Below are 24,112 nucleotides of genomic sequence, written 5' to 3'. Positions count from 1 at the left end.
CGAAACCCTGTAAAGTGGCGCTACTGTGTTTGCGCGCGAATAAAACCACCCTGGTCACCGCGTCTTGCTTTATTTATGTATTTATGTCATTGATGTGCCGCAAACGCGCTTTATTTATTTATTTATATATTTTTCACGTTTTCTGGAACTTTTTTTTATTTCTATTTCCTTCTCCATCCAGACGCTGCACTTTGGAAGAGAAAAATGTCAGAAGGAGACTGCTTTTCCAGCATCGGAGTTTCCTTCGTTTTTGGATCCATTTCACTGGGGAACGAATTGAGGAAGTTTTACAGCAAGTCAGTAGGATCGAGGTAGAGACGGAAAGAGATGAGGAAAGAGAGGGAGGGAGGGAGAGAGAGAGAGAGAGAGAGAGAGGGAGGGAGGGAGGGAGGGAGGGAGGGAGGGAGGGAGGCAGAGAAGTGGACACTGCCCTTGGCTTCTCTGAGCAATGAAGGAAAATACAGAGTCCTTTTCCTTCTTTGCCCGCCCCGCCCGTCCCCGAACGGCCACGAACGGCCAAGCCTTATCTATAGGCCTTTGGCTACAGGGGAGCAGTGTCCCGGGTAGGCGAGGGCGAGGCGCCGGCCACTTCCTGTCGGGGAGCTGTCCAGGGCATCCTGGCCTGATTCCCAGCATCCCCCGGCTGCCAGGCTTTCCGGCCAGCCGGCTAGAAGCAGAGGACAGGAAGGGGCGGGGCATGCAAATGCTAGAAAGAGGACAACGTGGGTATGCTAAGTGACGCCTAACGAGGCGAGAGCCGTGGAGGACTCTGGGAGCCGGGAGAAGGCCCGAGGCCAGGACCTCCTTTCTATGGGCACATGCTGAGCTCCCACTAGGAGTCAGAAAAAGAGGCGAAAGGGCCTCAAGCGACGGTGCGAGGGAAGACCCCGGTCCGGGTCAGCCAGGGAGATTGCTCCGGGAGGTGCGAATTCTGGCACCATTCTGGTTATCGCTTCTCGGCCTTTTGGCTAAGATCAAGTGTAGTATCTGTTCTTATCAGTTTAATATCTGATACGTCCTCTATCTGGGGACCATATATTAAATTGATTTTTGGAACAGGGAGATGGAATAGGAGCTTGCTCTGTCCACTCCACGCATCAACCTGGTATTGCAGTACCTCCAGGAATGGTGCACTTCCCCACCCGGGGAAAACAATGCTGTTGAAAGATAGATGAGAAAACGAAAGTAGCGCTTCACTACGAAACCCTGTAAAGTGGCGCTACTGTGTTTGCGCGCGAATAAAACCACCCTGGTCACCGCGTCTTGCTTTATTTATGTATTTATGTCATTGATGTGCCGCAAACGCGCTTTATTTATTTATTTATATATTTTTCACGTTTTCTGGAACTTTTTTTTATTTCTATTTCCTTCTCCATCCAGACGCTGCACTTTGGAAGAGAAAAATGTCAGAAGGAGACTGCTTTTCCAGCATCGGAGTTTCCTTCGTTTTTGGATCCATTTCACTGGGGAACGAATTGAGGAACTTTTACAGCAAGTCAGTAGGATCGAGGTAGAGACGGAAAGAGATGAGGAAAGAGAGGGAGGGAGGGAGAGAGAGAGGGAGGGAGGGAGGGAGGGAGGGAGGGAGGGAGGCAGAGAAGTGGACACTGCCCTTGGCTTCTCTGAGCAATGAAGGAAAATACAGAGTCCTTTTCCTTCTTTGCCCGCCCCGCCCGTCCCCGAACGGCCACGAACGGCCAAGCCTTATCTATAGGCCTTTGGCTACAGGGGAGCAGTGTCCCGGGTAGGCGAGGGCGAGGCGCCGGCCACTTCCTGTCGGGGAGCTGTCCAGGGCATCCTGGCCTGATTCCCAGCATCCCCCGGCTGCCAGGCTTTCCGGCCAGCCGGCTAGAAGCAGAGGACAGGAAGGGGCGGGGCATGCAAATGCTAGAAAGAGGACAACGTGGGTATGCTAAGTGACGCCTAACGAGGCGAGAGCCGTGGAGGACTCTGGGAGCCGGGAGAAGGCCCGAGGCCAGGACCTCCTTTCTATGGGCACATGCTGAGCTCCCACTAGGAGTCAGAAAAAGAGGCGAAAGGGCCTCAAGCGACGGTGCGAGGGAAGACCCCGGTCCGGGTCAGCCAGGGAGATTGCTCCGGGAGGTGCGAATTCTGGCACCATTCTGGTTATCGCTTCTCGGCCTTTTGGCTAAGATCAAGTGTAGTATCTGTTCTTATCAGTTTAATATCTGATACGTCCTCTATCTGGGGACCATATATTAAATTGATTTTTGGAACAGGGAGATGGAATAGGAGCTTGCTCTGTCCACTCCACGCATCAACCTGGTATTGCAGTACCTCCAGGAATGGTGCACTTCCCCACCCGGGGAAAACAATGCTGTTGAAAGATAGATGAGAAAACGAAAGTAGCGCTTCACTACGAAACCCTGTAAAGTGGCGCTACTGTGTTTGCGCGCGAATAAAACCACCCTGGTCACCGCGAAAGTAGCGCTTCACTACGAAACCCTGTAAAGTGGCGCTACTGTGTTTGCGCGCGAATAAAACCACCCTGGTCACCGCGTCTTGCTTTATTTATGTATTTATGTCATTGATGTGCCGCAAACGCGCTTTATTTATTTATTTATATATTTTTCACGTTTTCTGGAACTTTTTTTTATTTCTATTTCCTTCTCCATCCAGACGCTGCACTTTGGAAGAGAAAAATGTCAGAAGGAGACTGCTTTTCCAGCATCGGAGTTTCCTTCGTTTTTGGATCCATTTCACTGGGGAACGAATTGAGGAAGTTTTACAGCAAGTCAGTAGGATCGAGGTAGAGACGGAAAGAGATGAGGAAAGAGAGGGAGGGAGGGAGAGAGAGAGAGAGAGAGAGAGAGGGAGGGAGGGAGGGAGGGAGGGAGGGAGGGAGGGAGGCAGAGAAGTGGACACTGCCCTTGGCTTCTCTGAGCAATGAAGGAAAATACAGAGTCCTTTTCCTTCTTTGCCCGCCCCGCCCGTCCCCGAACGGCCACGAACGGCCAAGCCTTATCTATAGGCCTTTGGCTACAGGGGAGCAGTGTCCCGGGTAGGCGAGGGCGAGGCGCCGGCCACTTCCTGTCGGGGAGCTGTCCAGGGCATCCTGGCCTGATTCCCAGCATCCCCCGGCTGCCAGGCTTTCCGGCCAGCCGGCTAGAAGCAGAGGACAGGAAGGGGCGGGGCATGCAAATGCTAGAAAGAGGACAACGTGGGTATGCTAAGTGACGCCTAACGAGGCGAGAGCCGTGGAGGACTCTGGGAGCCGGGAGAAGGCCCGAGGCCAGGACCTCCTTTCTATGGGCACATGCTGAGCTCCCACTAGGAGTCAGAAAAAGAGGCGAAAGGGCCTCAAGCGACGGTGCGAGGGAAGACCCCGGTCCGGGTCAGCCAGGGAGATTGCTCCGGGAGGTGCGAATTCTGGCACCATTCTGGTTATCGCTTCTCGGCCTTTTGGCTAAGATCAAGTGTAGTATCTGTTCTTATCAGTTTAATATCTGATACGTCCTCTATCTGGGGACCATATATTAAATTGATTTTTGGAACAGGGAGATGGAATAGGAGCTTGCTCTGTCCACTCCACGCATCAACCTGGTATTGCAGTACCTCCAGGAATGGTGCACTTCCCCACCCGGGGAAAACAATGCTGTTGAAAGATAGATGAGAAAACGAAAGTAGCGCTTCACTACGAAACCCTGTAAAGTGGCGCTACTGTGTTTGCGCGCGAATAAAACCACCCTGGTCACCGCGTCTTGCTTTATTTATGTATTTATGTCATTGATGTGCCGCAAACGCGCTTTATTTATTTATTTATATATTTTTCACGTTTTCTGGAACTTTTTTTTATTTCTATTTCCTTCTCCATCCAGACGCTGCACTTTGGAAGAGAAAAATGTCAGAAGGAGACTGCTTTTCCAGCATCGGAGTTTCCTTCGTTTTTGGATCCATTTCACTGGGGAACGAATTGAGGAACTTTTACAGCAAGTCAGTAGGATCGAGGTAGAGACGGAAAGAGATGAGGAAAGAGAGGGAGGGAGGGAGGGAGGGAGAGAGAGAGGGAGGGAGGGAGGGAGGGAGGGAGGGAGGGAGGCAGAGAAGTGGACACTGCCCTTGGCTTCTCTGAGCAATGAAGGAAAATACAGAGTCCTTTTCCTTCTTTGCCCGCCCCGCCCGTCCCCGAACGGCCACGAACGGCCAAGCCTTATCTATAGGCCTTTGGCTACAGGGGAGCAGTGTCCCGGGTAGGCGAGGGCGAGGCGCCGGCCACTTCCTGTCGGGGAGCTGTCCAGGGCATCCTGGCCTGATTCCCAGCATCCCCCGGCTGCCAGGCTTTCCGGCCAGCCGGCTAGAAGCAGAGGACAGGAAGGGGCGGGGCATGCAAATGCTAGAAAGAGGACAACGTGGGTATGCTAAGTGACGCCTAACGAGGCGAGAGCCGTGGAGGACTCTGGGAGCCGGGAGAAGGCCCGAGGCCAGGACCTCCTTTCTATGGGCACATGCTGAGCTCCCACTAGGAGTCAGAAAAAGAGGCGAAAGGGCCTCAAGCGACGGTGCGAGGGAAGACCCCGGTCCGGGTCAGCCAGGGAGATTGCTCCGGGAGGTGCGAATTCTGGCACCATTCTGGTTATCGCTTCTCGGCCTTTTGGCTAAGATCAAGTGTAGTATCTGTTCTTATCAGTTTGAACGCGCAATTTTTGCGCAAGTAAAATTTGATTTTAACAGTGCTATGACTTCGACTTGGAAGTGAATAAATTTGCTTTATGCAAATTTATGCAAATTTTCGCGACGGCCCGACGTGCTTTTAATTAAGCCGGAGGAAGGACACCAGAGTGCTGGTGCCTGTTTGTTCACTAGGAACTCAAAATAGAAACCCCAAGGACCTGTGGTCAGCGTTAGAGCTTAGGTAACGTTACGCTCTCTCACTCTCTCTTTCCTGGCGTTTGGGTGGACTAATGCTGGAGGCCTAAAAAACCTCCTAACACCCTTCACAGGCCTGTACAGTACCCAGACCTCTGGTAAGGGGATTTATGCTTAGGTGGCAACACCTATAACCCTGCCTTAGCTCTAGGGAGTGACTGGACAGTGTTTCTTTGCACTACAGACCATTGTGGTCTGTTGGGAGACACCCCAGGCATCCAGGCGGAGGACCCACGGTAAAGCGGTAAACCCGGCGGTAACCCAGGAAAATTACCAGTAGACCCAAAAACCCTCCAAAATGGAAGAAATGGACACTGGAGCCCCAGTGAACATCCCAGACGGCATCCCCTCACCGGACGCCCAGAACCCCAACCCCCCACCCCCTGGGGAAAGTGGCCCAAGGGCAACTAAGGACGCACCTGCAGAAGCAGGCACCAGCGCTGGGAAGGCTGGTGCCCCAAAGGCCTCAGGGCCTCAGGCCTCAGGGCCAAAAACCCCCGGACCCAAAGCCCCAGGGCCAAAAACAGGTGCACCTGAACCCCCCAAAGCTGCTCAACCAGGGACCGGAGGGAAGGGGGAGGCAGGGACCAGGCAAGGGACAGCCCCCGAACCCTTCAATGGGTACAACGTCACCCACAGGCACGCCCAGGTCATGCGGTGGGAGTTAAAAGATAAGGCAGGGGCCATACTGGAAAGATCCACGTTCTTCAGTAAGGTTCTCGAACCAGCGGGGGTCCCAGTAGCAGATGTACTAAGCTGCCAGGCTTCAGCCTCAGGCATGATTTTTCTCCTGAGCTTTGTCACCCAGGCCCTCTTCAGGAAGTACTGGGATTTCTTCCAGGCAAAGGAGAAAGAGGCACCCTACAACAGGTTCACCCTGACGGCAGGAGTGGCGCCAGAGACCTCAGAGAAGAGGGTGACGGTCGAGATGACCAACCCACACATTCCGGACAAGGACATCGCGTCGCTTCTCATGAGGTACGGCACCCTCCAGGCGGGCCCCACAAAGGTCAGAGACACCGCCGGAGTCTGGAACACGACCTGGCGAGTGACCATCGACCTCCACAAAGACCCTAAAGGGAGGGATGGATTAAAGCACCCACCGGCAACCTTCTACCTAGGCGCAGACGAGGGGAAGATCCGTTACACGGGTCAACCTTTCACCTGCAGGAAATGCGAGGGAGTGGGACACGCCGGGAAAGACTGCCCAAAGAAGTTTTGCAGGATCTGCAAGCAGTCTGGACACGACGCAGGCACATGCAAGGGGATCAGGATCTGCAACCTCTGCGGAGGGGAAGGCCACTCTTACTACCGATGCCCCAAGTCGGACCTGCCAAAGAGTTACGCAGCGGCCGCCGCATGGAACCCAACCTGGAGACACACCAGACCAAAAGTCTCCCCGGCAGCCAACGCACGACTAAACACCCTCCTGGCAGAAGCCAGAAACGAGGCTGCCAAACCACCAGCAGCACCCAGGAAGGGAGACAAGGGAGGCCACGTTCCTGTGAACCCGATACCCACAGGAACAGGCCCGAAGAACCCAGAAGACCCCAAGGCGGGACCAGTCGCAGCAGAGGACCCAACACCACCAGCTGAGACGACACCGCCCCAGGAGACACACCAACCCAGGGGAGGCCCCGAGGACGGAGCACCACAAGGAGCCCCGCCAGAGGAAGCCCCAGCGGAACCAACCCCAGCGCCGGAACCAGAGGTCAAGGAAGTGGCGACGGAGGTAGATGATGACTCTGCAAAGGCAAAAGGGAAGCAAGAGAGGAAAAAGAAAAAGAAGAAAACGAAGGGGAAACCCGATGACAGCAGCGGAGACGAGGACGACAGGCTCCAGGAGTCGTGGAGTCAGGTCCGATCCCAGACGCTGCACCAAAAAACCACAAAGGACAGGGAAGAGGCGAAGGAGCAGAGACGCACAAGCGCCAGAATCCACAGGGCGGCCTCGCACGGAACACCACAACCCGGACCCAAACCGGAGACATTGGAGGAGGGGACAACATCAGAGAAAGCCCCCCAGCGAGCCAACGCCCACAAAAGGAAGATGCCGGCCAGAGAAGACTTCCTGGTCAGCAAGAAGGTGAACACAGCGGACACCACCGAGGAAGAGGAAGACAACGCCGACGCCGTCATCCTCGTAAGCGACACCGAGAGTACCGGGAACAACGCAGAAATGGAAGATGAGGAGGAGGACAAGGAGTTAGTGGAAATCCATTCGGTTCTCCAACAACTCCACCATCAGCTCTCCATGGTGACACCACCACCGGTAACAGCGCACTGGACCCCAGAAGTAGGAACAGAAGTGTCCATTGAGAGCACCGAGCATGCCCCAGAGGAAAGGGGAGAGCAGAACCAACAGGGGGTCCAAGACCCAAGTGAAGCACCCCAGGGCCTTCATCCCCAGTAGGTTCGAAACCAGATACTGACCGATAGCGCGGAGACAATGGCGATATCATTGTTCACCCTAAACGTCAGAAGCATGAAGGATCAGGTCAGGCGGGTCGGCACGTTGCGCTTCCTGGCCACCCAGAACCGAGATATCTGCTTTCTGCAGGAATGTGGGATTCCGTACGCCCAGTCGTACAGCCAGCTCGAACGGCAGTGGACGCATGGGCCGTCTTTCTGGTCTGGAGGAAACGATTGCAAATCGTCTGGAGTGGCCATTCTAATCAGGGGAAGGCAGTTCACCGTGGACAAGGTCACCGAGCAGGTCAACGGCAGAGTGCTGGTCGTGGACGGCTCGTGGGCTGGTGAGCCCGTTAGGCTCATCAACGTCTATGCCCCCCCGGAGAAGAATGAGCGACTCGAGACGTTCAGGGTGCTCAGGATGCAACTCGTGACCTCCAGAACCATTCTGATGGGTGGTGATTTCAACTGCATAGTAGAGCTGGATGGACGCAGTGGGTCTGGCTCTGCAGGGATGGACGTGACGTCCAGGCTGTTGGTGGAAATGATAGGCGAGGCGTCCCTCCATGACGCCATCGGGTGCATGGGGCCGAACGCCAGGAATTATTCCTGGAGTAGGCCGGACGGATCCGTGCGTTCACGGATCGACTTCCTATTCACCTCCCCAACAGTAAAGCCTGGGCGAAGCTCCATGGTCGCCGTCCACTTCTCTGACCACAGAGCAGTCAGTTTCGAGGGGGAACTTACAGGGAAGTTCCCCGCCGGACCAGGATCGTGGAAACTGAACTGCTCCTTGCTGGAAAACGAGGAGTTAGTGGCGAACCTCAGAACCGCGTACATAGAGTGGAGGGACATGAAGGACCTCTTTCACTCCGCCAGCGAGTGGTGGGAATGGGTGAAGGCCAGGTTCCGAAGCTTCTTCCAGGATGCAAGCAGAGCTGCTGCACGGGAAACAAAGAGGACGTTCAGGAAACTGCAGAGCAAACTGCAGCAACTGTACGAACTCGAGCTTGGGGGATGGGACGTGGGTGACGACTTGGAGGACACCCGAAAAGAGCTCGCAGAGCACTTTAGGGTGGAATCTAAGAAAATCATCTTCCGGACCAGAACCGAGAACCTAGAGAAGGACGAGAAATGCAACTCATTCTTCTTCAAGAAACTTCACTCGACCCACACACCGCTGGTTGAGCTTCGGGACTCGGAGGGCAACCTCCAAGGGGAGAAGGAGGAAGTCATGAAAGTCGTTACAGACTTTTACGGCGAACTCTACTCACCAAAGTCGTCAGAGAGAGACCAGGCGGACAGTTTCCTAGGGGGGATCTCGAAGACACTGGGTCCGGAGGAGAGAGAGGGCTTGAACGCGCCCTTCACCCTGGAAGAGCTGCACTTGGCCGCGACGACCTCCAAGAGAGGCAAGACGCCCGGAAACGACGGTCTCCCAGTGGAACTTTATGTCGAACTGTGGGATCTGGTCGGACCGGACTTGCTAGACCTCTACGAGGAAGTGGCGGGCAAGGGTAGTATGCCACAATCCCTGCGTGAAGGTATGATAACACTCCTGTACAAGCAGAAGGGAGAGAGAGAAGACCTCAAGAACTGGAGGCCCATCTCCCTCCTCAATGTGGACTACAAGATTCTCGCAAAGGTGATGGCCAACCGCCTAAAGAAGGTAATAGAGAAGATAGTCCACCCTGACCAGTCCTGTGGGATACCGGGACGGCAGATTGCGGACAGCCTGGCCCTGGTCCGGGACACGATCGAGTACGTCAAGGGCCGCAAGGTCCCGACGGCCTTGGTCAGCCTGGACCAGGAAAAGGCGTTCGACCGCGTCTCCCATGAGTTCATGGACCGGACACTCAGAGCTCTGGGACTGGGCGACTTCTTCTGTGACGTGGTGAAAACAATGTATAGAGACATCTCCAGCACGGCATTGGTAAATGGCTGGAGAACCGATCCGTTCCCCGTCCTGTCAGGGGTAAGGCAGGGCTGCCCGCTTTCCCCCCTCCTGTTCATCTGCGTGATCGAACTCCTCGCCGAACGCATCCGGCAAAACAGCAACATCAGAGGAGTGAAGGTACCAGGGAGCGGAGGACAAGGAGAAGTGAAGTGCTCCCTCTACATGGACGACGTCTCCGTATTCTGCGCAGACGGACCGTCTGTGAAGGAGCTAGAGAGGACTTGTATCGAGTTTGGGAAGGCGTCTGGAGCTAAGATCAACAGCGCCAAGTCAGAAACCCTGCTCTTCGGTCACTGGACCCCGACCCGAGACCCACTGCCATTCCCCATTAAGCAGGACTTCATGAAGATCCTTGGAGTCTGGTTCGGCGGAGACGGTGCAGCGGAGAAGACCTGGGAGGAAAGACTAGCAAAGACGAGGCAGAAGCTGGGACTCTGGAGCCTCCGGAAGCTGACGATCGAAGGGAAGTCTTTGGTCCTGCGGAACGAGACCCTGCCAGTGCTCCAGTATGTCGCCCAGGTATGGCCAGTGCAGACCAGAACAGCTAAGGCCATCACGAGAATGATCTTCTACTTCATCTGGAACTCGAAGATGGACAGAGTGAAGAGGGCGGTGATGTTCAAGACCCACGACAAGGGAGGCAAAGGAGTGCCAGACATCGCCACCATCCTGAGGGGGACCTTCGTATGCCACTGCGTGAGGAACACCCTGAGGTCCAAAGATGAAAGTCACGCCGGCTTCCTGATGGCCCGTTTCTTCCTACTGCCAACATGGAGGCGCCTGGGATGGGCAGAGTGGGTGAGCTCCGTCCCGTACAACTGGGAGACCCCGTGGTTCTACAAGGAAGCGGAGAAGTTTGTGCGAGAGTATGGCTGTGAGGCAGTTCGCCCCGTCATGTGGACTCCAAAACTTCTCCAACGCCTGATACGAGCAAGAGAGATCAGTGAGCCGATCGGCTCCCTCCCTTCAGCCACAGCGGATCACGTGTGGAGAAACGTTGCATCCAAGCGCCTGACAAACCAGCACAAGGACATCGCATGGATGGCCATCCAAGGAGGTCTCCCCGTGAGAGCCTTCATGCACGCAAGAGGCCTCAACCGATACAAGTCCTGCCCGAGAGGGTGCACCGTAGACGAGACAACATACCACCTCTTCTGGGAGTGCACGTACGCGCAGGACCTGCTGAAGGCCCTAGGCACGGAGCTTAGGGCCTGGATACCTACGACCTGCATCACTGCTGACTCTGTGATGTATGGACTGTTCCCAGGGACACATACACTGGAAAACCTCCAGAGTTGCTGGAGGCTCCTGTGTTGTTTTAAAGATGTTCTCTTGTTTTCCAGAAACCGCCTGGTAGTGGGGAAGAAGGAGACATCGACCCTGGCATGCCGTAAAATGATCCACAGCCTCCTGCGCGACTACGCAGCACTAGACAGATCAGATGGAGACAGTGACGACGAAACCTGAGGACCCAAAGGGGTCCCCTTGTACCCTTACACGGGGGGGGGCCCTGGAAGGCTCAGGCAACGACGGCGACGACAGCGGACCCAAAGGGGTCCCCAAACCCTTAAATGGGGGGGAGGCCCTAGAGGGGCCACTAAACTGTTTTTCTTCTTTTTTTCCCCTCAATCCAGGAACCAGTTTGGCAACGGGAGAGAGGAGAGGGAAGATGAAGACAGGTAAAGTAAATGTAAAAATTTACTGTATGTATTTGACTAACGTGACCTTTTCCCTTCACAGGTTAAAGGTCAACGGGATAGCTTGCGCACTTGTTGCCAAGTTTGTTACCAACGACTGACGAGCAAAAAGGGTGTTGTGGAAGGTGACGATTGATGTATCTGAACCAGAAATGACGCCCTGACACAGAGAAAAAAAAAAAAAAAAATCAGTTTAATATCTGATACGTCCTCTATCTGGGGACCATATATTAAATTGATTTTTGGAACAGGGAGATGGAATAGGAGCTTGCTCTGTCCACTCCACGCATCAACCTGGTATTGCAGTACCTCCAGGAATGGTGCACTTCCCCACCCGGGGAAAACAATGCTGTTGAAAGATAGATGAGAAAACGAAAGTAGCGCTTCACTACCAAACCCTGTAAAGTGGCGCTACTGTGTTTGCGCGAGAATAAAACCACCCTGGTCACCGCGTCTTCCTTTATTTATTTATTTATGTCATTGATGTGCCGCAAACGCGCTTTATTTATTTATTTATATATTTTTCACGTTTTCTGGAACTTTTTTTTATTTCTATTTCCTTCTCCATCCAGACGCTGCACTTTGGAAGAGAAAAATGTCAGAAGGAGACTGCTTTTCCAGCATCAGAGTTTCCTTCGTTTTTGGATCCATTTCACTGGGGAACGAATTGAGGAAGTTTTACAGCAAGTCAGTAGGATCGAGGTAGAGACGGAAAGAGATGAGGAAAGAGAGGGAGGGAGGGAGGGAGGGAGGGAGGGAGAGAGGGAGGGAGGGAGGGAGGCAGAGAAGTGGACACTGCCCTTGGCTTCTCTGAGCAATGAAGGAAAATACAGAGTCCTTTTCCTTCTTTGCCCGCCCCGCCCGTCCCCGAACGGCCACGAACGGCCAAGCCTTATCTATAGGCCTTTGGCTACAGGGGAGCAGTGACCCGGGTAGGCGAGGGCGAGGCACCGGCCACTTCCTGTCGGGGAGCTGTCCAGGGCATCCTGGCCTGATTCCCAGCATCCCCCGGCTGCCAGGCTTTCCGGCCAGCCGGCTAGAAGCAGAGGACAGGAAGGGGCGGGGCATGCAAATGCTAGAAAGAGGACAACGTGGGTATGCTAAGTGACGCCTAACGAGGCGAGAGCCGTGGAGGACTCTGGGAGCCGGGAGAAGGCCCGAGGCCAGGACCTCCTTTCTATGGGCACATGCTGAGCTCCCACTAGGAGTCAGAAAAAGAGGCGAAAGGGCCTCAAGCGACGGTGCGAGGGAAGACCCCGGTCCGGGTCAGCCAGGGAGATTGCTCCGGGAGGTGCGAATTCTGGCACCATTCTGGTTATCGCTTCTCGGCCTTTTGGCTAAGATCAAGTGTAGTATCTGTTCTTATCAGTTTGAACGCGCAATTTTTGCGCAAGTAAAATTTGATTTTAACAGTGCTATGACTTCGACTTGGAAGTGAATAAATTTGCTTTATGCAAATTTATGCAAATTTTCGCGACGGCCCGACGTGCTTTTAATTAAGCCGGAGGAAGGACACCAGAGTGCTGGTGCCTGTTTGTTCACTAGGAACTCAAAATAGAAACCCCAAGGACCTGTGGTCAGCGTTAGAGCTTAGGTAACGTTACGCTCTCTCACTCTCTCTTTCCTGGCGTTTGGGTGGACTAATGCTGGAGGCCTAAAAAACCTCCTAACACCCTTCACAGGCCTGTACAGTACCCAGACCTCTGGTAAGGGGATTTATGCTTAGGTGGCAACACCTATAACCCTGCCTTAGCTCTAGGGAGTGACTGGACAGTGTTTCTTTGCACTACAGACCATTGTGGTCTGTTGGGAGACACCCCAGGCATCCAGGCGGAGGACCCACGGTAAAGCGGTAAACCCGGCGGTAACCCAGGAAAATTACCGGTAGACCCAAAACCCTCCAAAATGGAAGAAATGGACACTGGAGCCCCAGTGAACATCCCAGACGGCATCCCCTCACCGGACGCCCAGAACCCCAACCCCCCACCCCCTGGGGAAAGTGGCCCAAGGGCAACTAAGGACGCACCTGCAGAAGCAGGCACCAGCGCTGGGAAGGCTGGTGCCCCAAAGGCCTCAGGGCCTCAGGCCTCAGGGCCAAAAACCCCCGGACCCAAAGCCCCAGGGCCAAAAACAGGTGCACCTGAACCCCCCAAAGCTGCTCAACCAGGGACCGGAGGGAAGGGGGAGGCAGGGACCAGGCAAGGGACAGCCCCCGAACCCTTCAATGGGTACAACGTCACCCACAGGCACGCCCAGGTCATGCGGTGGGAGTTAAAAGATAAGGCAGGGGCCATACTGGAAAGATCCACGTTCTTCAGTAAGGTTCTCGAACCAGCGGGGGTCCCAGTGGCAGATGTACTAAGCTGCCAGGCTTCAGCCTCAGGCATGATTTTTCTCCTGAGCTTTGTCACCCAGGCCCTCTTCAGGAAGTACTGGGATTTCTTCCAGGCAAAGGAGAAAGAGGCACCCTACAACAGGTTCACCCTGACGGCAGGAGTGGCGCCAGAGACCTCAGAGAAGAGGGTGACGGTCGAGATGACCAACCCACACATTCCGGACAAGGACATCGCGTCGCTTCTCATGAGGTACGGCACCCTCCAGGCGGGCCCCACAAAGGTCAGAGACACCGCCGGAGTCTGGAACACGACCTGGCGAGCGACCATCGACCTCCACAAAGACCCTAAAGGGAGGGATGGATTAAAGCACCCACCGGCAACCTTCTACCTAGGCGCAGACGAGGGGAAGATCCGTTACACGGGTCAACCTTTCACCTGCAGGAAATGCGAGGGAGTGGGACACGCCGGGAAAGACTGCCCAAAGAAGTTTTGCAGGATCTGCAAGCAGTCTGGACACGACGCAGGCACATGCAAGGGGATCAGGATCTGCAACCTCTGCGGAGGGGAAGGCCACTCTTACTACCGATGCCCCAAGTCGGACCTGCCAAAGAGTTACGCAGCGGCCGCCGCATGGAACCCAACCTGGAGACACACCAGACCAAAAGTCTCCCCGGCAGCCAACGCACGACTAAACACCCTCCTGGCAGAAGCCAGAAACGAGGCTGCCAAACCACCAGCAGCACCCAGGAAGGGAGACAAGGGAGGCCACGTTCCTGTGAACCCGATACCCACAGGAACAGGCCGGAAGAACCCAGAAGACCCCAAGGCGGGACCAGTCGCAGCAGAGGACCCAACACCACCAGCTGAGACGACACCGCCCCAGGAGACACACCAACCCAGGGGAGGCCCCGAGGACGGAGCACCACAAGGAGCCCCGCCAGAGGAAGCCCCAGCGGAACCAACCCCAGCGCCGGAACCAGAGGTCAAGGAAGTGGCGACGGAGGTAGATGATGACTCTGCAAAGGCAAAAGGGAAGCAAGAGAGGAAAAAGAAAAAGAAGAAAACGAAGGGGAAACCCGATGACAGCAGCGGAGACGAGGACGACAGGCTCCAGGAGTCGTGGAGTCAGGTCCGATCCCAGACGCTGCACCAAAAAACCACAAAGGACAGGGAAGAGGCGAAGGAGCAGAGACGCACAAGCGCCAGAATCCACAGGGCGGCCTCGCACGGAACACCACAACCCGGACCCAAACCGGAGACATTGGAGGAGGGGACAACATCAGAGAAAGCCCCCCAGCGAGCCAACGCCCACAAAAGGAAGATGCCGGCCAGAGAAGACTTCCTGGTCAGCAAGAAGGTGAACACAGCGGACACCACCGAGGAAGAGGAAGACAACGCCGACGCCGTCATCCTCGTAAGCGACACCGAGAGTACCGGGAACAACGCAGAAATGGAAGATGAGGAGGAGGACAAGGAGTTAGTGGAAATCCATTCGGTTCTCCAACAACTCCACCATCAGCTCTCCATGGTGACACCACCACCGGTAACAGCGCAATGGACCCCAGAAGTAGGAACAGAAGTGTCCATTGAGAGCACCGAGCATGCCCCAGAGGAAAGGGGAGAGCAGAACCAACAGGGGGTCCAAGACCCAAGTGAAGCACCCCAGGGCCTTCATCCCCAGTAGGTTCGAAACCAGATACTGACCGATAGCGCGGAGACAATGGCGATATCATTGTTCACCCTAAACGTCAGAAGCATGAAGGATCAGGTCAGGCGGGTCGGCACGTTGCGCTTCCTGGCCACCCAGAACCGAGATATCTGCTTTCTGCAGGAATGTGGGATTCCGTACGCCCAGTCGTACAGCCAGCTCGAACGGCAGTGGACGCATGGGCCGTCTTTCTGGTCTGGAGGAAACGATTGCAAATCGTCTGGAGTGGCCATTCTAATCAGGGGAAGGCAGTTCACCGTGGACAAGGTCACCGAGCAGGTCAACGGCAGAGTGCTGGTCGTGGACGGCTCGTGGGCTGGTGAGCCCGTTAGGCTCATCAACGTCTATGCCCCCCCGGAGAAGAATGAGCGACTCGAGACGTTCAGGGTGCTCAGGATGCAACTCGTGACCTCCAGAACCATTCTGATGGGTGGTGATTTCAACTGCATAGTAGAGCTGGATGGACGCAGTGGGTCTGGCTCTGCAGGGATGGACGTGACGTCCAGGCTGTTGGTGGAAATGATAGGCGAGGCGTCCCTCCATGACGCCATCGGGTGCATGGGGCCGAACGCCAGGAATTATTCCTGGAGTAGGCCGGACGGATCCGTGCGTTCACGGATCGACTTCCTATTCACCTCCCCAACAGTAAAGCCTGGGCGAAGCTCCATGGTCGCCGTCCACTTCTCTGACCACAGAGCAGTCAGTTTCGAGGGGGAACTTACAGGGAAGTTCCCCGCCGGACCAGGATCGTGGAAACTGAACTGCTCCTTGCTGGAAAACGAGGAGTTAGTGGCGAACCTCAGAACCGCGTACATAGAGTGGAGGGACATGAAGGACCTCTTTCACTCCGCCAGCGAGTGGTGGGAATGGGTGAAGGCCAGGTTCCGAAGCTTCTTCCAGGATGCAAGCAGAGCTGCTGCACGGGAAACAAAGAGGACGTTCAGGAAACTGCAGAGCAAACTGCAGCAACTGTACGAACTCGAGCTTGGGGGATGGGACGTGGGTGACGACTTGGAGGACACCCGAAAAGAGCTCGCAGAGCACTTTAGGGTGGAATCTAAGAAAATCATCTTCCGGACCAGAACCGAGAACCTAGAGAAGGACGAGAAATGCAACTCATTCTTCTTCAAGAAACTTCACTCGACCCACACACCGCTGGTTGAGCTTCGGGACTCGGAGGGCAACCTCCAAGGGGAGAAGGAGGAAGTCATGAAAGTCGTTACAGACTTTTACGGCGAACTCTACTCACCAAAGTCGTCAGAGAGAGACCAGGCGGACAGTTTCCTAGGGGGGATCTCGAAGACACTGGGTCCGGAGGAGAGAGAGGGCTTGAACGCGCCCTTCACCCTGGAAGAGCTGCACTTGGCCGCGACGACCTCCAAGAGAGGCAAGACGCCCGGAAACGACGGTCTCCCAGTGGAACTTTATGTCGAACTGTGGGATCTGGTCGGACCGGACTTGCTAGACCTCTACGAGGAAGTGGCGGGCAAGGGTAGTATGCCACAATCCCTGCGTGAAGGTATGATAACACTCCTGTACAAGCAGAAGGGAGAGAGAGAAGACCTCAAGAACTGGAGGCCCATCTCCCTCCTCAATGTGGACTACAAGATTCTCGCAAAGGTGATGGCCAACCGCCTAAAGAAGGTAATAGAGAAGATAGTCCACCCTGACCAGTCCTGTGGGATACCGGGACGGCAGATTGCGGACAGCCTGGCCCTGGTCCGGGACACGATCGAGTACGTCAAGGGCCGCAAGGTCCCGACGGCCTTGGTCAGCCTGGACCAGGAAAAGGCGTTCGACCGCGTCTCCCATGAGTTCATGGACCGGACACTCAGAGCTCTGGGACTGGGCGACTTCTTCTGTGACGTGGTGAAAACAATGTATAGAGACATCTCCAGCACGGCATTGGTAAATGGCTGGAGAACCGATCCGTTCCCCGTCCTGTCAGGGGTAAGGCAGGGCTGCCCGCTTTCCCCCCTCCTGTTCATCTGCGTGATCGAACTCCTCGCCGAACGCATCCGGCAAAACAGCAACATCAGAGGAGTGAAGGTACCAGGGAGCGGAGGACAAGGAGAAGTGAAGTGCTCCCTCTACATGGACGACGTCTCCGTATTCTGCGCAGACGGACCGTCTGTGAAGGAGCTAGAGAGGACTTGTATCGAGTTTGGGAAGGCGTCTGGAGCTAAGATCAACAGCGCCAAGTCAGAAACCCTGCTCTTCGGTCACTGGACCCCGACCCGAGACCCACTGCCATTCCCCATTAAGCAGGACTTCATGAAGATCCTTGGAGTCTGGTTCGGCGGAGACGGTGCAGCGGAGAAGACCTGGGAGGAAAGACTAGCAAAGACGAGGCAGAAGCTGGGACTCTGGAGCCTCCGGAAGCTGACGATCGAAGGGAAGTCTTTGGTCCTGCGGAACGAGACCCTGCCAGTGCTCCAGTATGTCGCCCAGGTATGGCCAGTGCAGACCAGAACAGCTAAGGCCATCACGAGAATGATCTTCTACTTCATCTGGAACTCGAAGATGGACAGAGTGAAGAGGGCGGTGATGTCCAAGACCCACGACAAGGGAGGCAAAGGAGTGCCAGACATCGCCACCATCCTGAGGGGGACCTTCGTATGCCACTGCGTGAGGAACACCCTGAGGTCCAAAGATGAAAGTCACGCCGGCTTCCTGATGGCCCGTTTCTTCCTACTGCCAACATGGAGGCGCCTGGGATGGGCAGAGTGGGTGAGCTCCGTCCCGTACAACTGGGAGACCCCGTGGTTCTACAAGGAAGCGGAGAAGTTTGTGCGAGAGTATGGCTGTGAGGCAGTTCGCCCCGTCATGTGGACTCCAAAACTTCTCCAACGCCTGATACGAGCAAGAGAGATCAGTGAGCCGATCGGCTCCCTCCCTTCAGCCACAGCGGATCACGTGTGGAGAAACGTTGCATCCAAGCGCCTGACAAACCAGCACAAGGACATCGCATGGATGGCCATCCAAGGAGGTCTCCCCGTGAGAGCCTTCATGCACGCAAGAGGCCTCAACCGATACAAGTCCTGCCCGAGAGGGTGCACCGTAGACGAGACAACATACCATCTCTTCTGGGAGTGCACGTACGCGCAGGACCTGCTGAAGGCCCTAGGCACGGAGCTTAGGGCCTGGATACCTACGACCTGCATCACTGCTGACTCTGTGATGTATGGACTGTTCCCAGGGACACATGCACTAGAAAACCTCCAGAGTTGCTGGAGGCTCCTGTGTTGTTTTAAAGATGTTCTCTTGTTTTCCAGAAACCGCCTGGTAGTGGGGAAAAAGGAGACATCGACCCTGGCATGCCGTAAAATGATCCACAGCCTCCTGCGTGACTACGCAGCACTAGACAGATCAGATGGAGACAGTGACGACGAAACCTGAGGACCCAAAGGGGTCCCCTTGTACCCTTACACGGGGGGGGGCCCTGGAAGGCTCAGGCAACGACGGCGACGACAGCGGACCCAAAGGGGTCCCCAAACCCTTAAATGGGGAGGGGGGCCTAGAGGGGCCACTAAACTGTTTTTCTTCTTTTCTTCCCTTCAATCCAGGAACCAGTTTGGCAACGGGAGAGAGGAGTGGGAAGATGAAGACAGGTAAAGTAAATGTAAAAATTTACTGTATGTATTTGACTAACGTGACCTTTTCCCTTCACAGGTTAAAGGTCAACGGGATAGCTTGCGCACTTGTTGCCAAGTTTGTTACCAACGACTGACGAGCAAAAAGGGTGTTGTGGAAGGTGACGATTGATGTATCTGAACCAGAAATGACGCCCTGACACAGAAAAAAAAAAAAAAAAAATCTGTTCTTATCAGTTTAATATCTGATACGTCCTCTATCTGGGGACCATATATTAAATTGATTTTTGGAACAGGGAGATGGAATAGGAGCTTGCTCTGTCCACTCCACGCATCAACCTGGTATTGCAGTACCTCCAGGAATGGTGCACTTCCCCACCCGGGGAAAACAATGCTGTTGAAAGATAGATGAGAAAACGAAAGTAGCGCTTCACTACCAAACCCTGTAAAGTGGCGCTACTGTGTTTGCGCGAGAATAAAACCACCCTGGTCACCGCGTCTTCCTTTATTTATTTATTTATGTCATTGATGTGCCGCAAACGCGCTTTATTTATTTATTTATATATTTTTCACGTTTTCTGGAACTTTTTTTTATTTCTATTTCCTTCTCCATCCAGACGCTGCACTTTGGAAGAGAAAAATGTCAGAAGGAGACTGCTTTTCCAGCATCAGAGTTTCCTTCGTTTTTGGATCCATTTCACTGGGGAACGAATTGAGGAAGTTTTACAGCAAGTCAGTAGGATCGAGGTAGAGACGGAAAGAGATGAGGAAAGAGAGGGAGGGAGGGAGGGAGGGAGGGAGGGAGAGAGGGAGGGAGGGAGGGAGGCAGAGAAGTGGACACTGCCCTTGGCTTCTCTGAGCAATGAAGGAAAATACAGAGTCCTTTTCCTTCTTTGCCCGCCCCGCCCGTCCCCGAACGGCCACGCCTTATCTATAGGCCTTTGGCTACAGGGGAGCAGTGTCCCGGGTAGGCGAGGGCGAGGCGCCGGCCACTTCCTGTCGGGGAGCTGTCCAGGGCATCCTGGCCTGATTCCCAGCATCCCCCGGCTGCCAGGCTTTCCGGCCAGCCGGCTGGAAGCAGAGGACAGGAAGGGGCGGGGCATGCAAATGCTAGAAAGAGGACAACGTGGGTATGCAAAGTGACGCCTAACGAGGCGAGAGCCGTGAAGGACTCTGGGAGCCGGGAGAAGGCCCGAGGCCAGGACCTCCTTTCTATGGGCACATGCTGAGCTCCCACTAGGAAAGCTCATCAAGAAGATCACAAAGCAGCCAACACTCTCTTACGAACTCATCCTATATGGTATCGGCATGTCCTGCCCAAAGGAGAAAAAAGACACTCTGTGGAGACTGATAAACTGTATAAAAGAGAGCCTCTGGTCTTCCAGAAACCTAAAACTTTTCAAGCACAAAGAAATTCCCCCCGAAGAGTGCATCAGAATGGCACTAGACAAAGTGCAAACCTATGTCTTTGTTGATATAAAAAAGAAAGGACAAGAATGGGCGCTAGACAACTGGAAGCAGAAAGACTGGTCAAAACTAATAAACAAACCATGAAAACCTGTATAATAACCAAACATCAATCTAGATGGAAATTTTGCACGTGTCAGAGCTGCGCCTCTATCACAGATGCAAAATAACTGTACGCCACCATATTGGATTGGCTAACCTGTAAATATGACAAAGTTTAAATAAAGCCCGTTGAAACTTAAAAAAAAAAAAAAAAAAAAAAAAAAAAAAAAATCTGTTCTTATCAGTTTAATATCTGATACGTCCTCTATCTGGGGACCATATATTAAATTGATTTTTGGAACAGGGAGATGGAATAGGAGCTTGCTCTGTCCACTCCACGCATCAACCTGGTATTGCAGTACCTCCAGGAATGGTGCACTTCCCCACCCGGGGAAAACAATGCTGTTGAAAGATAGATGAGAAAACGAAAGTAGCGCTTCACTACCAAACCCTGTAAAGTGGCGCTACTGTGTTTGCGCGCGAATAAAACCACCCTGGTCACCGCGTCTTGCTTTATTTATGTATTTATGTCATTGATGTGCCGCAAACGCGCTTTATTTATTTATTTATATATTTTTCACGTTTTCTGGAACTTTTTTTTATTTCTATTTCCTTCTCCATCCAGACGCTGCACTTTGGAAGAGAAAAATGTCAGAAGGAGACTGCTTTTCCAGCATCGGAGTTTCCTTCGTTTTTGGATCCATTTCACTGGGGAACGAATTGAGGAAGTTTTACAGCAAGTCAGTAGGATCGAGGTAGAGACGGAAAGAGACGGAGGGAGGGAGGGAGGGAGGGAGAGAGAGAGAGAGAGAGAGAGAGAGAGAGAGAGAGAGAGAGAGAGAGAGAGAGAGAGAGAGAGAGAGGGAGGGAGGGAGGGAGGGAGGGAGGGAGGGAGGGAGGGAGGGAGAGAGGGAGAGAAGTGGACACTGCCCTTGGCTTCTCTGAGCAATGAAGGAAAATACAGAGTCCTTTTCCTTCTTTGCCCGCCCCGCCCGTCCCCGAACGGCCATGAACGGCCAAGCCTTATCTATAGGCCTTTGGCTACAGGGGAGCAGTGTCCCGGGTAGGCGAGGGCGAGGCGCCGGCCACTTCCTGTCGGGGAGCTGTCCAGGGCATCCTGGCCTGATTCCCAGCATCCCCCGGCTGCCAGGCTTTCCGGCCAGCCGGCTGGAAGCAGAGGACAGGAAGGGGCGGGGCATGCAAATGCTAGAAAGAGGACAACGTGGGTATGCAAAGTGACGCCTAACGAGGCGAGAGCCGTGAAGGACTCTGGGAGCCGGGAGAAGGCCCGAGGCCAGGACCTCCTTTCTATGGGCACATGCTGAGCTCCCACTAGGAGTCAGAAAAAGAGGCGAAAGGGCCTCAAGCGACGGTGCGAGGGAAGACCCCGGTCCGGGTCAGCCAGGGAGATTGCTCCGGGAGGTGCGAATTCTGGCACCATTCTGGTTATCGCTTCTCGGCCTTTTGGCTAAGATCAAGTGTAATTCACTTGGATCTGGTTAGGGGGCAGCTTAATCCGAGATCCCTAGAGATAGCTGGGCCTTCGCTCCACGGCTTGTCCGTGGCAAGGCTGCGCAGTCTCAGGGGTGAAAGGTGACAGCAGGTGCGCGGCTCTCGAGGGACACCTGGGGGAGACTGGGCCTTCGCTCCACGGCTTGTCCGTGGCAAGGCTGCGTCAAACCCAGTTTTGTCCTGAAGGGGTCCGCACCAAAAATCGGCAAAAATCGGCAAAACCGGACAAATCACCCGCACATAGCTGCGCGGTTACTTTTGGATTTGGAGATCGGAAATCGAGAGACCCTGGGTGCACTTACACAGTGCTCGGCTCAGGGTCACTCAAACGGGCTGGCACAGGTGAGCCATTTTCACAGAGGGAGCAGCGGGCGAACGGCTTCCCCTTTGTATTGCACGCTTCGAAGCTTGGAGACACCCCGGGCGCACCAGGCAGGTGCACGGCCCGGGGACACTCCAAGGACCAGACTCGGCATTTTAAAAACCGCAAAACAGGAGGAGGACAGTTTCGGACGACTTCGGCTTTTCCCTGCACCTCGGAGATACCCCGGGCGCACCAGGCAGGTGCACGGCCCGGGGACACTCCGAGGATCGGATCGGCATTTTCACTTTAGAGGCATCCTGTTAAGGGAATTGGTGAGCGTACAGCTAACCTTAGCGACCCCAAGCTTGGAGACACCCCGGGCGCACCAGGCAGGTGCTCGGCCCGGGGACACTCCAAGATCCAAAACCGGCATTTTTACGCACCGCAAAAAGGGAAACCTAGGTCGGACGACTTTCCCTTTGACATCTCACCTTGGAGACACCCCGGGCGCACCAGGCAGGTGCACGGCTCGGGGACACTCCAAGGATCGGACCGGAATTTTACGCACCGCAAAAAGGGAAACCTAGGTCGGACGACTTTCCCTTTGACATTTCACCTTGGAGACACCCCGGGCGCACCAGGCAGGTGCACGGCTCGGGGACACTCCAAGGATCGGAATCGGATTTTTACGCACGAGAACCACCTTTAAAGGAATAGCGAGCAGACGGCTACACGTGGCCAAAGGGGCCCCCCCCCCCCCCCCCCCGCTCCCCCCTCGGGGAGCAACTCGACAAAGGCAAGATGGCGACAGCAGCACCAAAATCGTACGCTGCAGCAGCAGGAGAATCGAACCATGAGGACTCCAGAAAAGGTAACACACCAATGTCGCAAATTAGATTTACTGTAAGGTTTGAAATAGATGAAGAGGCAAAGGAACAACGCAATATAAAACACCTGATGGAGGTAGTACTGCGCAAAATTTTTAACAAAGAACCCGCAGAGACAAAATGTATTCAAGACTTTAGGAAGAAAGGAATCTTCGACATTACCTTAGCGTCAGAAACTGAATATCAAAGCTTCTTGTACATCCTAAACGCAAATAGAAACCACCAAGAAATGAAAGGCTATAAAATAACAGCGGTAACTGTAGCTAGGGAAATACCACTTACTGTACATATGTACAACCCCTTCACCCCACCAGGAGAAATAGAAACTTTTCTACAAAGATACTGTAGCAAGGTCAGAGGGGGCCATGAATTACGCAACGAATGGGGGGCTTGGAATGGCAAGCGTAGATACTTGGTAGTACTAGCTACAGACAGCACAGGAGTGGGGGGGACAAGACACCCACCCTTAAACTTTTCGATCGGTCCAAACAGAGGGTTCTTATTTTACCCAGGGCAACCCATTTTCTGCAGGCAGTGCCTCCAGTTTGGTCACACAAAAGAGGTGTGCACTGGAGACGTTTGCAGAAACTGTGGAATGAAAGGGCACAAGGCTCAGCAATGTGAAGTCGCAAGGAATTGCAACCTATGTGGAACAAAGGACCACCTCTACAAGCAATGCCCTTTAAAAACATACTATAGTACACACGCACCAACAGACAAGAAAAAAACATCTAGTCAGACACAAAAGGAAGGGGAAAACAGTGAGACAGGAAAACAAAAAGCAGACGAAACCACCCCACAGACAGACACACAGGCAGAAAAAGGGGAGGAAAACGCAACACCAGGTGCAAACAAAGAGGGAGCACACACCCAAGAAGCAGACCCAAGCAACACAGACTTAACTCAAAGCAACGCCACCCCCCACACAATACCAGAAACACAAGAAAGTCAGCAGCCAGAGATTGTCATTATCTCACAACCCTTAGACACGCAACACAACAGCACACAAGACAGTGAAGCAAGCACACACATAACGCAAATATCACCAAATCACATAGATGAAACACATAACACAGATCAAGAAGGGGGAAAGTCACTGTCAAATAAACAGAGGAAATCGAGAAGGAATAAAAAACAAAGGGACATAGAAATAGAGCAAATGGAGCAGGGAGAGGAGGAGGAAAAAATGATAGAAGAAACTATGACAAATGACAAAATAGCAGCAGACAAGGAATTTGAAAAAATCTTTGAGCAAACAGAGAGACACCAGCAAAGGACCCAAAAAAGGAAAAGTAACAAGTCATTACAAC

At 54.0% G+C, this 24,112-nt stretch overlaps 2 protein-coding genes, 5 non-coding genes and 3 pseudogenes across 7 annotated transcripts; all 10 read left to right on the top strand.

Annotated features, from left to right (window-relative positions):
- The first annotated feature begins 948 nt into the window (after positions 1-948).
- Positions 949-1,139, top strand: LOC146816889 (U2 spliceosomal RNA). Its single transcript, XR_014964568.1, has one exon. It is a non-coding gene; the product is annotated as a U2 spliceosomal RNA (small nuclear RNA).
- Positions 1,140-2,129: 990 nt separating this feature from the next.
- Positions 2,130-2,320, top strand: LOC146816888 (U2 spliceosomal RNA). The gene has a single exon (XR_014964567.1). It is a non-coding gene; the product is annotated as a U2 spliceosomal RNA (small nuclear RNA).
- Positions 2,321-3,407: 1,087 nt separating this feature from the next.
- On the top strand, positions 3,408-3,598 carry LOC146816887 (U2 spliceosomal RNA). The gene has a single exon (XR_014964565.1). It is a non-coding gene; the product is annotated as a U2 spliceosomal RNA (small nuclear RNA).
- A 998-nt stretch (positions 3,599-4,596) lies between these two features.
- Positions 4,597-4,752, top strand: LOC146816886 (U2 spliceosomal RNA; annotated as a pseudogene).
- Positions 4,753-7,843: 3,091 nt separating this feature from the next.
- On the top strand, positions 7,844-10,723 carry LOC146816885 (uncharacterized). Its single transcript, XM_085609582.1, has 3 exons — positions 7,844-8,517; positions 9,322-10,422; positions 10,600-10,723. The coding sequence occupies exons 1-3, from the start codon at positions 7,844-7,846 to the stop codon at positions 10,721-10,723; spliced, it is 1,899 nt and encodes a 632-aa protein (XP_085465708.1).
- A 385-nt stretch (positions 10,724-11,108) lies between these two features.
- On the top strand, positions 11,109-11,284 carry LOC146816884 (U2 spliceosomal RNA; annotated as a pseudogene).
- A 986-nt stretch (positions 11,285-12,270) lies between these two features.
- On the top strand, positions 12,271-12,426 carry LOC146816883 (U2 spliceosomal RNA; annotated as a pseudogene).
- A 3,090-nt stretch (positions 12,427-15,516) lies between these two features.
- LOC146816882 (uncharacterized) lies at positions 15,517-18,396 on the top strand. The gene is made up of 3 exons (XM_085609581.1): positions 15,517-16,190; positions 16,995-18,095; positions 18,273-18,396. Exons 1-3 carry the CDS (start codon positions 15,517-15,519, stop codon positions 18,394-18,396), a joined length of 1,899 nt encoding a protein of 632 aa, XP_085465707.1.
- A 385-nt stretch (positions 18,397-18,781) lies between these two features.
- On the top strand, positions 18,782-18,966 carry LOC146816881 (U2 spliceosomal RNA). The gene has a single exon (XR_014964938.1). It is a non-coding gene; the product is annotated as a U2 spliceosomal RNA (small nuclear RNA).
- A 1,324-nt stretch (positions 18,967-20,290) lies between these two features.
- LOC146816880 (U2 spliceosomal RNA) lies at positions 20,291-20,483 on the top strand. Its single transcript, XR_014964939.1, has one exon. It is a non-coding gene; the product is annotated as a U2 spliceosomal RNA (small nuclear RNA).
- The last annotated feature ends 3,629 nt before the right edge of the window (positions 20,484-24,112 follow it).

This window comes from Triturus cristatus, chromosome 6 (assembly GCF_964204655.1).
Source record: "Triturus cristatus chromosome 6, aTriCri1.1, whole genome shotgun sequence".
Taxonomy (NCBI): domain Eukaryota; kingdom Metazoa; phylum Chordata; class Amphibia; order Caudata; family Salamandridae; genus Triturus; species Triturus cristatus.
Note: the sequence above shows the minus strand (reverse complement) of the source record. Positions and strands in the feature narration are given on the sequence as shown.

What these genes read in the sequence shown, in the direction of transcription:
- LOC146816885 (XM_085609582.1), top strand. Translation starts at nt 7,844, where the DNA reads ATGATAGGCGAGGCGTCCCTCCATGACGCCATCGGGTGCATGGGGCCG. An exon ending in TCGGAGGGCAACCTCCAAGG is followed by an intron (nt 8,518 to 9,321) that starts GGAGAAGGAGGA and finishes CATCTGCGTGAT; the next exon opens with CGAACTCCTCGCCGAACGCA. An exon ending in CACCTCTTCTGGGAGTGCAC is followed by an intron (nt 10,423 to 10,599) that starts GTACGCGCAGGA and finishes CTTGTTTTCCAG; the next exon opens with AAACCGCCTGGTAGTGGGGA.
- LOC146816882 (XM_085609581.1), top strand. Translation starts at nt 15,517, where the DNA reads ATGATAGGCGAGGCGTCCCTCCATGACGCCATCGGGTGCATGGGGCCG. An exon ending in TCGGAGGGCAACCTCCAAGG is followed by an intron (nt 16,191 to 16,994) that starts GGAGAAGGAGGA and finishes CATCTGCGTGAT; the next exon opens with CGAACTCCTCGCCGAACGCA. An exon ending in CATCTCTTCTGGGAGTGCAC is followed by an intron (nt 18,096 to 18,272) that starts GTACGCGCAGGA and finishes CTTGTTTTCCAG; the next exon opens with AAACCGCCTGGTAGTGGGGA.